The following is a 14,318-nucleotide window of genomic DNA, read 5'->3' as shown; positions in this document are numbered from 1 at the left end:
GTAGCCATTAATTAAATGCTTTGAAAGGCTGGTCATGGCTCACATCGACACCATCATCCCAGACACCCTGTACACACTCCAATTAACATACTGCGCCAACAGATCCACATATGACACAATCTCTATTGACCTCCACACTTCCCTTTCCCACATGGACAAAAGGAACACCTACGTGAGAATGCTGTTCTGTATGGCCGCACACAACTGTGTGGCCGCACACAATTTCAACACCATCATTAAGTTTGCAGACGACATGATGGTGATAGCCCTGATCACTGACAACAATGAGACTGCCCACAGGGAGGAGGTCAGAGATCTTTCAGAGTGGTGCCAGGACAACAACCACTCCTTCAATGTCAGCAATACAAAGGAGCTGATCATGGACTATATAAAACGCAGGGCCAAGCACTCCCCCATCCACATTGATGGGGTCGTAGTGGAGCAGGTCAAGAGCTTCAAGTTCCTCTGTGTCCACATCACTAAGGAATTCTCATGATCCACACACACCAACACAGTTGTGAAGAGGGCATGGCAATGCCTTTTCCCCCTCCGGAGGCAGAGAAGGTTTTGCATGGGCCCTCAGATCCTCAAGAAGATTTATACAGCTGCACCATTGAGAGCATCTTGACTGGCTGCATCTCCGCTTGCTAAGTCAATTTCTTGGCATCTGATCGCAAGGCACTACAGAAGGTAGTTCGTTTGGCCCAGTACATCACTGGGGCCGAGCTCCCTGCCGTCCAGGATCTCTATACCAGGCAGTGTCAGAGGACACTGGCCCTTCTTTGGACACTGTGTTAACAAACCTCCAAATGAGATTCAATGCCATACAACACTTCTTCCGTGGCCTCCAACTGCTCTTAAATGCTAGTAAAACTAAATGCATGTTCTTCAACCGATCGCAGCCCGCACCTGACTAGCATCACTACTCTGGACCGTTCTGACTTATAATATGTGGACTACTACAAATACCTAGGTGTCTGGTTAGACTGTAAACTCTCCTTCCAGACCCACATTAAGCATCTCCAACCCAAAATTAAATCTAGAATCATCTTCCTATTTCGCAACAAAGCCTCCTTCACTCATACTGTCAAATATGTAGCAAGCCACCTGGGAGACACACCAAACATGTGGAAGAAGGTGCTCTGGTCAGATGAAACAAAAATTGAACTTTTTGGCAACAATGCAAAACGTTATGTTTGGCGTAAAAGCAACACAGCTCATCACTCTGACCACACCATCCCCACTGTCAAACATGGTGGTGGCAGCATCATGGTTTGGGCCTGCTTTTCTTCAGCAGGGACAGGGAAGATGGTTAAAATTGATGGGAAGATGGATGGAGCCAAATACAGGACCATTCTCGAAGAAAACCTGATGGAGTCTGCAAAAGACCTGAGACTGGGACGGAGATTTGTCTTCCAACAAGACAATGATCCAAAACATAAAGCAAAATCTACAATGGAATGGTTCAAAAATAAACATATCCAGGTGTTAGAATGGCCAAGTCAAAGTCCAGACCAACAGATGCATATCTGAATTCCCAGTCATGTGAAATCCATAGATAGGGCCTAATTAATTTATTTCAATTGACTGATTTCCTTATGAACTGTAACTCAGTAAAATCTTTGAAATTGTTGCGTTTATATTTTTGTTCAGTGTAAACAAGATTTCTGTGTATCATTTTCAATAAATTGCTAAAATTTCTAAACATGTTTTCACTTTGTCATTATGGGGTATTTGGTGTAGATGGGTGAGAATCGATTTTTGATTTCAGGTTGTAACCCAACAAAATGCCAATGGGTATGAATACTTTCTGAAGGCGTGTGTGTAACTGTTAGATGCACCCACACAGAAACACACACACATGCGCACTACATGTCAATGTTTTTAAATGTATGGAAATTGTCGTCTTGTCTGTAATGTGTTTCATGTTGCGTCGGACCCCAGTAAGAATATCTGTCGCCATTGGGGTCAGCTACGGTAGGTAGCCTATTGATTAAAGGGGCACTTGAACAGAATAATTTTGCACGCCCAATTTTTCAGTTTTTGAATTGTTAAAAAAGTTTGAAATATCCAATAAATGTCGTTCCACTTCATGATTGTGTCCCACTTGTTGTTGATTCTTCACAAAAAAATACAGTTTTATATCTTTATGTTTGAAGCCTGAAATGTGGCAAAAGGTCGCAAAGTTCAAGGGGGCCGAATACTTTCGCAAGGCACTGTAGCCCTTCGTACATAAGCTGATATCTCAAAGTGCTGTACAGAAACCCAGCCTAAAACCCCAAACAGCAAGCAATGCAGGTGTAGAAGCACGGTGGCTAGGAAAAACTCCCTAGAAAGGCCGAAACCTAGAGAGAAACCAGGCTATGTGGGGTGGCCAGTCCTCTTCTGGCTGTGCCGGGTGGAGATTATAACAGAACATGGCCAAAATGTTAAAATGTTTATAAATGACCAGCATGATCAATAATAATAAGGCAGAACAGTTGAAACTGGAGCAGCAGCACGGCCAGGTGGACTGGGGACAGCAAGGAGTCATCATGTCAGTTAGTCCTGGGGCATGGTCCTAGGGCTCAGGTCCTCCGAGAGAGAGAAAGAAAAAGAGAATTAGAGAGAGCACATGTGGGGTGGCCAGTCCTCTTCTGGCTGTGCCGGGTGGAGATTATAACAGAACATGGCCAAGATGTTCAAATGTTCATAAATGACCAGCATGGTCAAATAATAAAAGGCAGAACAGTTGAAACTGGAGCAGCAGCACGGCCAGGTGGACTGGGGACAGCAAGGAGTCAGCATGTCAGGTAGTCCTGAGGCATGGTCCTAGGGCTCAGGTCCTCCGAGAGAGAGAAAGAAAGAGAGAAGGAGAGAATTAGAGAACGCACACTTAGATTCACACAGGACACCGAATAGGACAGGAGAAGTACTCCAGATATAACAAACTGACCCTAGCCCCCCGACACATAAACTACTGCAGCATAAATACTGGAGGCTGAGACAGGAGGAGTCAGGAGACACTGTGGACCCATCAGAGGACACCCCCGGACAGGGCCAAACAGGAAGGACATAACCCTACCCACTTTTCCAAAGCACAGCCCCCACACCACTAGAGCGATATCTTCAACCACCAACTTGCCATCCTGAGACAAGGCTGAGTATAGCCCACAAAGATCTCCGCCATGGCACAACCAAAGGGGGGGCGCCAACCCAGACAGTATGACCACATCAGTGAATCAACCCACTCAGGTGATGCACCCCTTCCAGGGACGGCATGAGAGAGCCCTAGTAAGCCAGTGACTCAGCCCCTGTAATAGGGTTAGAGGCAGAGAATCCCAGTGGAAAGAGGGGAACCGGCCAGGCAGAGACAGCAAGGGCGGTTCGTTGCTCCAGAGCCTTTCCGTTCACCTTCCCACTCCTGGGCCAGACTACACTCAATCATATGACCCACTGAAGAGATGAGTCTTCAGTAAAGACTTAAAGGTTGAGACCGAGTTTGCGTCTCTCACATGGGTAGGCAGACCATTCCATAAAAATGGAGCTCTATAAGAGAAAGCCCTGCCTCCAGCTGTTTGCTTAGAAATTCTAGGGACAATTAGGAGGCCTGCGTCTTGTGACCGTAGCATACGTGTAGGTATGTACGGCAGGACCAAATCAGAGAGATAGGTAGGAGCATGTAATGCTTTGTAGGTTAGCAGTAACACCTTGAAATCAGCCCTTGCTTTGACAGGAAGCCAGTGTAGGGAGGCTAGCACTGGAGTAATATGATAATTTTTTTTGGTTCTAGTCAGGATTCTAGCAGCCGTATTTAGCACTAACTGAAGTTTATTTAGTGCTTTATCCGGGTAGCCGGAAAGTAGAGCATTGCAGTAGTCTAACCTAGAAGTGACAAAAGCATGGATTAATTTTTCTGCATCATTTTTGGAAAGAAAGTTTCTGATTTTTGCAATGTTACGTAGATGGAAAAAAGCTGTCCTTGAAATGGTCTTGATATGTTCTTCAAAAGAGAGATCAGGGTCCAGAGTAACGCCGAGGTCCTTCACAGTTTTATTTGAGACGACTGTACAACCATTAACATTAATTGTCAGATTCAACAGAAGATCTCTTTGTTTCTTGGGACCTAGAACAAGCACAGTTGTGTTGTGGCTGAGGTCCAACCTCTGAGCAAGAACAGAGACAGCAGCTAGAGGGTACAAGGAACATCAAGCACTGCTGCACAGTCACACACACGCAAAATACTATAAAGTATGTCTTTTATTTTGAATTTATTTTATTAGGATCCCCATTCATTTATTTGTCAATTTAACCTTTATTTAACTATGCCAGTCAGTTGCAACTTGGGTCGCAGAACTTCATGGGAGTTTTGGGAGCCACTCAATAGGAAGTGACATTTGCTCCAATCTTTGTTCTGCCAGTAGATTTTGAGGAATATTTGTTTTACTTCTCCCATTGACTTCTCAAACTGGTCTGGTCCGGTCTGCCGTGTCTGCTTCGCTAGCTTTTCAGAAGTCTCACGATGCTTCGCCTCTTGGTTTAGAAACTCTGCGGCTGAGATATCTTAGTTGGATTGTGATCGTTTGGCTTCCTCATAAACCCACATTTACAGCTTTGCCATACCTATGGCCTATCTCTCTCTTCCAAAACATTGGGAACAGATGTCAATTAGGCTAGGATTTTCAGGGTTTTGATAAGGGTAAAGTTGTGTGGTTGATTTTTTAAAAGGGGTATAATTTTTTCATACATGTGAATTTACATACATTTTTCCCAAAGCTTTTAGCTGCCTCTGTACCACCTGGGTGAGTTTCTTTGGCAGGTAGGTAACATTCCCTGGCCAACTTGGCAGGTGGACCCAGGACATCACTTCCAGACCCTGATAGGCATGATTATTACCACTCAGATGGATGTGGATGATAAATTATGAGTCATGTAAAGGCTAAAGTTGAGATCTCATCTCCTGCTCTCTCTTTTTTTGTTGATGAATTTTACCCCCTTTTCTCCCCAATTTCGTGGAATCCAATTGTTAGTATCTTACTATCTTGTTTCATCACTACAACTCCCGTACAGGCTCGGGAGAGACAAAGGTCAAAAGCCATGTATCCTCCGAAACACAACCCAACACAGTGTGCATCCAACCCGGAAGCCAGCTGCACCAATGTGTCGGAGGAAACACTGTGCACCTGGCAACCTGTTTAGCGTGCCCGGCCCACCACAGGAGTTGCTAGTGCGTGATGAGACAAGGATATCCCTACCAGCCAAACCCTCCCTAACCCGGACGATGCTAGGCCAATTGTGCGTCGCCCCATGGACCTTCTGGTCGTGGCCGGCTGCGACAGAGCTGGGGCTCGAGCCCAGAGTCTCTGGTGGCACAGCTAGCACTGCGATGCAGAGCCGTAGACCACTGCACCACCCAGGAGGCCACCTCCTACTCTCTCTTAAGCCGGGTGTACACAACACGATTTTGGCCCCATTTTAGCTGTTCCAGACAAGTTTTTGAGATCAGTGACAAAATCCCCATGTCATTCCCTACTTGGGGCTCGAGGCTATCACCAATGCTCATTTTAAGACTCAATCTCATCTTTGAGCAGTTTCAGACGTCCCAAAATGTTCAAACATTTTTCATTTAATCGGCACAAAATCTGCAATGTTCTTGTAGTGTGAGGTGTGCAGCAACAAGTTTTGAGAACGGTGATCAGCAATAGCCAATGAGAACTCGCCAGAGAAGATTGCAGTGAGATGATGATGGTTCACATCACCCAGAATGCAGACTCTCCAGCAGGAGCCATGACTACAACTAGTATGTGTTTGTACTTGCCTTTAACCAAAGTCAAAGTGTCAAATTGTTCGAGCTCTGAAGTTCACAAGCAATGTTATTCAATTCAAAATGTCTGTGCCACATCGTTTAGTGTGCGCACCACCCCTACGTTGGCACAACAACAAACTACAGGAAAGACAGTGGTTTAATGTGCGAGGCTGAGCGATATTAGGATTTAGAAAGTTGTGTACACCTGGCTTTAGGCTCACTTCTCCACTGTGTGTGTGTGTGTGCCATACTGACTCGGAGAGAGTCTGTCTGTCCCTGCCTGCCTGTCCGTCTCCATCACAGCTTCTCACAGAGTATTGCTGGTGAAAGGATAGATGAAATGTAAGAGCCGTCTTAATATATAAATGTAATATGGAGAGAAATAGGACTTTCTTCTGCAGTCCTCTGAAATGAATTGATGCCTGACATGGTCCATTTCCTTCAAATGAAAATCACCCTTTTGCTCTCCCTCCCTCTTTCCTTCTCTCACACTCTCTTTCTCTGTGTTAATGGGTGTTAAAGGGGCATGATGTTGAGGGGATCCATAGGGAGAGGGAGGCAGATTGATTTTGGAGAAGGTTTAACCCAAGTCTAGTGTGAGACTTCCATATGCACACCACCAGCACACGGTGAAGTAAACGTATCATGTTTCAGTGTGCCTCCATCATGTAGCACCCTGGAGACTTTTTGGAGACTTTTTTCTCTTTGCTCTTTCTCCTTCTCTTCATCCCCCTCTTTCTATCATCCATCCACCCATCCCTCTCTCCCTCCCTCCTCTCTCACTCTGAGAAGGTTCACAGGATTCCAGATCTTTCAGATGAGACTGAGGCTCCCTGTTGAGAGATTGAGGACACTGATTGAGGCAGAGCCCATTGATTGATTTATTTATCTCTGTTCTATAATAATAATATATTCCTTTTTCACACTGCCTCCAGTTGCCTTTACCCCACATTTCTTCTAATTGTTCTTAACCCCTAGAAGTGTTTGGTGGAGGAGTTGAGACGGGACTGGGATTGTGTTGTGATCATTAGTTCGTGGTGTGGTCCATTCTGTGACAGAAATAGATTCACCTGGGCATAGTGAGGAATGATGGCCAGGGATCGATGTACTGCTACCCTGTGTATATAGCCAAGTTATTGTTACACATTGTGTATTTATTCATATAGAAAAAAAACATATTTTTCGCTCTGCATTGTAGAGAAGGGCTCATAAGTAAATATTTCACTGTTAGTCTACACCTGTTGTTTAGGAAGCGTGACACATTTTACTTGAGGGAGGAGAGAGATAGCGGGACCATGTTATGGCTCCACTTGTGCCAGCAGGATGACAAAAGATATGTGGCTTCAAATATGATCAGCCGTAACGTGTTGTGTTTATGGTGTGGTGTGTGTGTGTGTGTGTGTGTGTGTGTGTGTGTGTGTGTGTGTGTGTGTGTGTGTGTGTGTGTGTGTGTGTGTGTGTGTGTGTGTGTGTGTGTGTGTGTGTGTGTGTGTGTGTGTGTGTGTGTGTGTGTGTGTGTGAGATTATCCTGTAAGGGTTGGAGTAAGTCGGTGGTGTGTGAGTGTTAACAGTACAGTTCTGTGAGATGATGCTTTCACTGTGGATAAGACACCAGCCACAAATGATTGGATTAGTGTATAACCCCCATCTACCAATATAATCCTCTTTACAGCTTCCTCTTTTAGTGCACATGTGTGCGCATGTTAGTTGATGTTTCAAAGCTTTTTAGTGTCATTGCCTGCAAGAATGTGTGACTTCCTGCCTTCGCCTGAACAGAGAACAGACTTGAGAGGATGACTGACAGACAGACAGAAAGACAGACAGACAGACAGACAGACAGACAGACAGACAGACAGACAGACAGACAGACAGACAGACAGACAGAGTTGTCAGAGGGGTAGAGACACAGCTATATAAGGCTTATAGATGAACACTAGCAGTTCTAGGGGCAGTTAGTGATAAAGACGAGGCAGCCAGAGGTGAAGAGGCAGCCAGAGGTGTAGAGGCTGCCAGAAGTGAAGAGGCTGCCAGAGGTGTGGGGTCAGCCACAGGTGTAGAGGCAGCCAGAGGAGTAGAGGCAGCCAGAGGTGAAGAGGCAGCCAGAGGTGAAGAGGCAGCCAGAGGTGAAGAGGCAGCCAGAGGTGAAGAGGAAGCCAGAGGTGAAGCGGCAGCCAGAGGTGAAGCGGCAGCCAGAGGTGAAGAGGCAGCCAGATAGTAAAGAGGCAGCCAGAGGTGAAGAGGCAGCCAGATAGTGGGTACAGAGGGATTAGGTGGAGGGATGGAGTTATCAGTTAGAATTCTGAAGGTTTTGGTATGTCATTGTCAGCCTCTCAAAACAGCCTGCAGAGCACCGGGCTGCTTTGAAGTATCACAGAGCCGCTTAAACCCTGCCTGAAAAGACGCAGAGAACCGCGAGGCACAGAGGAGAGACAGGAATCCGAGAGAGAGAAACAGGGAAGAGAGACTGGAGGGAGTGAGAAAGAATGGAGAAGGGGTAGCGAGGATGGAGGGTGTATGAGAGGAGAGGTCGAGAGGGAGGGAGGCTGGAGGGTGTATGAGGAGAGAGGTAGAGAGTGACGAGAGGGAGCGAGGCTAGAGGGTGTATGAGGAGAGAGGTAGAGAGTGACGCGAGGGAGCGAGGCTAGAGGGTGTATGAGGAGAGAGGTAGAGAGTGACCAGAGGGAGCGAGGCTAGAGGGTGTATGAGGAGAGAGGTAGAGAGTGACCAGAGGGAGCGAGGCTAGAGGGTGTATGAGGAGAGAAGTAGAGAGTGACGAGAGGGAGCGAGGAGGAGAGAGAGGGAGAGCCTGACAGAATGAAACAGAGAGACGGGTGGGGAAGGTGAATAATAGTTTCGTGCTCAAACAGTATGAGTAGCAGCAGCCTAATCATGATCAGTGATACAGGACCAGGGCAGCCTAATCATGATCAGTAATGTGAGCATCAGTGATACAGGACCAGGGCAGCAGTAATGTGAGCATCAGTGATACAGGACCAGGGCAGCAGTAATGTGAGCATCAGTGATGCAGGACCAGGGCAGCAGTAATGTGAGCATCAGTGATGCAGGACCAGGGCTGCAGTAATGTGAGCATCAGTGATACAGGACCAGGGCAGCAGTAATGTGAGCATCAGTGATACAGGACCAGGGCAGCAGTAATGTGAGCATCAGTGATACAGGACCAGGGCAGCAGTAATGTGAGCATCAGTGATACAGGACCATGACTGTGAGCTGTATATGGTCTGAACGGTGCCCTGGTCACTAATTCTCCACTATATAATGTCTCACTGAGAGCCAACACAGCCACATAGAGTGCAAGAGAGAGGACAGAAAGAGGGGAACAGATAAATGTAGGGCGACGACAACAACTTCTCAATTTCAAACCAGTGACTTATTCCATGATCACACATTCATTGAAGATTATTTTGACAAGATGGGTTAGTTCCTGGAGGCATCCCCCTCTCTCTCTGGCTGGTCCTCTCTCAATTTCGGTGTCTCTCTCTTTCTCTCTCTCTCTGTCTGTGTGTGTCTCTCTCTCTCTCTCTCTCTGTCTGTGTCTCTCTCTCTCTCTCTGTCTGTGTGTGTCTCTCTCTCTCTCTCTCTGTCTGCGTGTGTCTCTCTCTCTTTCTCTCTCTCTGTCTGTGTGTGTGTCTCTCTCTCTGTCTGTGTGTGTGTCTCTCTCTCTCTGTCTGTGTGTGTCTCTCTGTCTGTGTGTCTCTCTCTCTCTCTCTGTCTGTGTCTCTCTCTCTCTCTCTGTCTGTGTGTCTCTCTCTCTCTGTGTCTCTCTCTCTCTGTCTCTGTGTGTGTCTCTCTCTCTCAATTCAATTCAATTCAATTCAAGGGCTTTATTGGCATGGGAAACATGTGTTAACATTGCCAAAGCAAGTAAGGTAGATAATATATAAAGTGAAAATAAACAATAAAAATTAACAGTAGACATTACAGACATCTCAGACATCTCTCTCTCTCTCTCTCTCTCTCTCTCTCTCTCTCTCTCTCTCTCTCTCTCTCTCTCTCTCTCTCTCTCTCTCTCTCTCTCTCTCTCTCTCTCTCTCTCACAACACAGCTCAGGAAGGATGGAAACAAGATGAGGAAAACAGAAGCAAACCCACACTCACAGATATTACACACACACACACACACACACAGAAATAAATGTTGTCCATTTTCTCTCATTTTGCCAACTCACTGAGCACTCACTGAGGTTTGTTGATATTTGTTATAGGCAACACACACACACGCAGTCATGACAGTTAAAAAAAGGGGAGAATGAAAGTATGAGAGAAATTACTGAGACGGAGAGAGGATGTTGGAACAAGGGAGAGAGGAAGTTATTGAAATATTAATGCAGTCCATTGTGTCCACACACACACACACACACACACACACACACACACACACACACACACACACACACACACTGCTGTGTTGCCCAGTTGTTCATTCAGACAGGAGGCAGTGTCTTGTCCTCCTCTGTCTGCGGTGTGTGTGTGTGTGTGTGTGAGTGTGTGTGTTTGTGATTTTATGTGTTGTATCATCTATGTTTTCTCTCAATGGTGTGTCTGGACTGTACTGTGATCTTCTCCAGCTGAAACTGACCACAGATGTTTATAGACATCCATGTCCTCCACCAAGAACTGAAATAGCATCCTTATATTACACAGTATCACCCCCTGTCGTGTGTGTGTGTGTGTGTGTGTGAGTGTGTGTGTTTGTGATTTTATGTGTTGTATGCTCTATGTTTTCTCTCAATGGTGTGTCTGGACTGTACTGTGATCTTCTCCAGCTGAAACTGACCACAGATGTTTATAGACATCCATGTCCTCCACCAAGAACTGAAATAGCATCCTTATATTACACAGTATCACCCCCTGTCGTGTGTGTGTGTGTGTGTGTGTGTGTGTGTGTGTGTGTGTGTGTGTGTGTGTGTGTGTGTGTGTGTGTGTGTGTGTGTGTGTGTGTGTGTGTGTGTGTGTGTAGAGCGTGACCTCCTCAACCCGGTAATGTGTGGTTCATGGGCTGCTTGTCCGTGTTTTAACAACCTGCCACTGACCTCTTGTCTTTTACAGCTGTTCTAATGATAGGCTGTGTGAGTAGACTGTCTGGCACGACAGGGCTTTCTTCAGGACACTGAGTGGACCTGTCATGTTGACTCTGTTCATCTTGGGGGAGTGCTGGAAATGAAGCTCCCAGGATGCAAAATGTTTTAACAGCAGTTTTGTAACTGATGTTCTTTCTGTCTCCCCTTCTCCTTCTGTCTCCCCCTCTCCTTCTGCCTCCCCCTCTCCTTCTGCCTCCCCCTCTCCTTCTGTCTCCCCCTCTCCTTCTGTCTCCCCCTCTCCTTCTGCCTCCCCCTCTCCTTCTGTCTCCCCCTCTCCTTCTGCCTCCCCCTCTCCTTCTGCCTCCCTCCCTCCTTCTGTCTCCCCCTCTCCTTCTGTCTCCCCCTCTCCTTCTGTCTCCCCCTCGCCCCCCTATCAGGCGTGAGCGTGGCCCAAAGGGTAGTGACCGTTCAGAGCGGACCACTTGTACGGACGGAGGGCAGTCACGTGACCATCTGGTGCAACGTGACTGGTTACAAGGAGGGCGTGGAGCAGGACTTTGAGTGGTCCATGTACCTGACCTCGGTGCCCGACCGCGAGATCCGCATTGTGAGCACGGCCCAGTCCAACTATGCGTACGCGGTGTACTCCCAGAGGGTCAACAGTAAGGAGATCTGGGTAGAGAGGCTGACCAGGGACTCAGCCCTGCTCCACATCACCAAGGTCCAGGCCAGAGACCAGGGGCTGTTTGAGTGTTACACCCCCAACACAGACGGACAGTACCTCGGCTCCTACAGCGCCCGCACCAACCTCACCGGTGAGTCCATGTTACATCACACGGCTGTGTTCTAAATGGCACACTATCCCCTAGAGCCCTCAAACTCAACTCTGGACATCGACACCAGTTCCACTGCGTTTTTTTTCATTGTTCCCCTGTAATCAGGGACTGATTTTAGATGGGGTAGGCCTAGTCATTGAGGGTGTGGCTGGCTGGATCAGCGAGTCTTTGGTCAGGGAAAGTCGTGCCTCGCCCCACTCTCACCCCCACATCCCCTCCCTCTGTGCGTTGTTTTATTAGCACACTCTGTGTGTGTGTGTCTGTCACCAGCATCTGTTCCTCTGTTACACACACACACACACACACACACACACACACACACAGCTGGTATGCTTGAGAATTCTGCTCCCAGGTCGGAATCTGGTTCCCGTCATGTCTTCATCCCTGATGCTGGTGACCTTGCACTGAGAAAGGGGTCAGAGGTCACGCCAGGCGCTCATGGCGCTCATGGGAGTAACCTCAGTTATGTTAATAGTCATACAGTATGCCAGTGTGAGAGTTGATAGTCTAATGAAGTGTAGTTGATGTGCCATTATATCTGATCTTAGTTCGTCACTGTTTGCCGGGTGTACATTGCTTAATAGTCCCAGACTTATATTTATCAGTATTTTTTATCATTTCCCTCTGAATATGTGTTGGGTGGGGCAGCAGCGTAAAAGCCCCTGTACTAACTATAGTATCTTGGTGGCCTTGCAGCAGTATGAACGGTATGCTTTGAATGTGGGGCAAGGCTCAGGCGTAAAGCACTGCAAAATGGTGCTGCTGATAACATACTGTATTTATAGAGTGTGTGGCTGGGGGGGGGGTGTTATACGAGCCCCTCTCTGTGTCAATAATCTTAGCCCAGTTCCCCATGGTCAGGGGGATGTTACAGGGTTCTCTTCCCTCCCTCCCCTCATCCCTGTCTCTCAGCAGCTGCACGCGTCCGGATACACAAAACCCTGTCTTCTACCCACTGCCTCCCCCTCTTTCACTCTCTCTCTCAAACTCCTTCTTTTTCTCCCACCCTCTCTCTGTATCAGTTCTGTTTGGGAACGAAGAACATTCTCGTCTCGAAGCAGGAAGTGTGTATCTCACCAGTGATGTCACAGGACAGGAGGGAAGTTGGCTATCTAATCAGAGAATAGGAGGAAGTATTGGAGAGAGTGAGGGTGGGAGGGATAAGTGGGGGATAGAAGTTGATAGGAGGAAAACTGAGTAATCAGTGTGGTTGCTAAGTAAAGGACGGTGACACACAGTGATCGGTGTCCTCTCTGTCACAATTGGCTCTGTGAGACTGATTTATGCAAGTAGAACAATGTATCCTCTCTGTCCCCTGGGGAAGGTTATCAGCAGGGCACCTGGCCTGTCTGATACTTGATCATCGTTGTTTGAGTGAGGTGTGTCTATTGTGTGTGCAGTAGAATATATCACCTGGGCCGTGTGTGTGGCTGATTGTTCAGAAAGATGATACCACACTGTGTGTCTGTCACACCTTTTCTAATGAGACATGAGTCTACATGTGACTGTGTGGCGTGGGCTAACTGAACAAACTGGCGCCCAATTTCTAATCAACTCATCAAAGCACCAACAAGTTATTGAAAATAACTGGAAATAAATTCAAAATATTAGTAACTTTTTTGACTTTCGGAGTGTGGACGTAACAGCCCGTCTGTGTGTTTGTTCCATACACCAGTGTGAGTGTGTGCGTGTCTGTGTGCGTGTCTGTGTGCGTGTCTGTGTGCGTGTCTGTGTGCGTGTCTGTGTGCGTGTCTGTGTGCGTGTCTGTGTGCGTGTCTGTGTGCGTGTCTGTGTGCGTGTCTGTGTGCGTGTCTGTGTCTGTGTGCACATGCGCGTCCGTGTTTGTTCCATGCGCCAGATTGTGTGTAGCCAGATTGTGTGTAGCCAGATTGTTTGTAGCCAGATTGTGTGTACCCTACTCATTAGCTCGTGATAAAAATCCAACAGCATGGAATGGTCCTACCCAATGTCCCCTCTAAGCTGTGCTCATACATGCAGCTCCACGGGACTGCCACATAGAATTAATATCAGCACGCAGAGAAGCACGAGATTGAACTTCACTGTAATTTCTATAGTTTTCCCCCTTTACCCAATCAACATTTCCCTTTACTGTGGGAATTGTGATTGAACCAACGTAATATTTGCTACTTTCAATGCAACATACTGAAACAAAACGAACTACGCTAGACTTAGTATGCAAAACTAACCACTCAAGAGAAGGAATAGGAGTAGGATTCTATTGCATTGACAGCACAAACTCTACACAGACCTGTGTGCCATAACCAATCAGGCCTGTATGCAAATAGACCATTGCCATATATGGATCTGTGCCATTCACTTTGACCTGGACTGTTTTTACAGCATCAGCGGTTGTGAGGAGATGCGCTTGTTTTGAGATCAAAGCCAGAGATGCATGTTGCGACGTTTGTACATTTGTTCATATCCTTTTCTAGTTAATGAGTTAGCCCAGTTCTGGATCATTTTGTAGTCAGCAATAGGGGAGTGATTGCTTCCTACGAGAGCACAAAATCTTTGAAAAGCCAGTTGGGTAAAGAGCTTGTTTTTGTCTTAAAGGGGCAGTGTTGTATTTTGAGAAAGGCTTGAATAAGCTAAGTAGCCAAAAGGCGGAGGGTAGCTTATTTTGTGGTTTCTTGCATCA

General features: G+C 46.9%; 1 protein-coding gene across 1 annotated transcript in view; it reads left to right on the top strand.

Annotated features, from left to right (window-relative positions):
* LOC135519139 (immunoglobulin superfamily member 3-like) overlaps positions 1 to 14,318 on the top strand; it is a 212,218-nt gene that overhangs the window by 18,227 nt on the left and 179,673 nt on the right. The window contains exon 2 of the mRNA XM_064944207.1: positions 11,261 to 11,638. Coding sequence (XP_064800279.1) covers positions 11,261 to 11,638 — 378 coding nt within the window. The remainder of the gene's footprint in view (positions 1 to 11,260; positions 11,639 to 14,318) is intronic.

Source organism: Oncorhynchus masou, chromosome 29 (assembly GCF_036934945.1).
Source record: "Oncorhynchus masou masou isolate Uvic2021 chromosome 29, UVic_Omas_1.1, whole genome shotgun sequence".
Taxonomy (NCBI): domain Eukaryota; kingdom Metazoa; phylum Chordata; class Actinopteri; order Salmoniformes; family Salmonidae; genus Oncorhynchus; species Oncorhynchus masou.
Note: the sequence above shows the minus strand (reverse complement) of the source record. Positions and strands in the feature narration are given on the sequence as shown.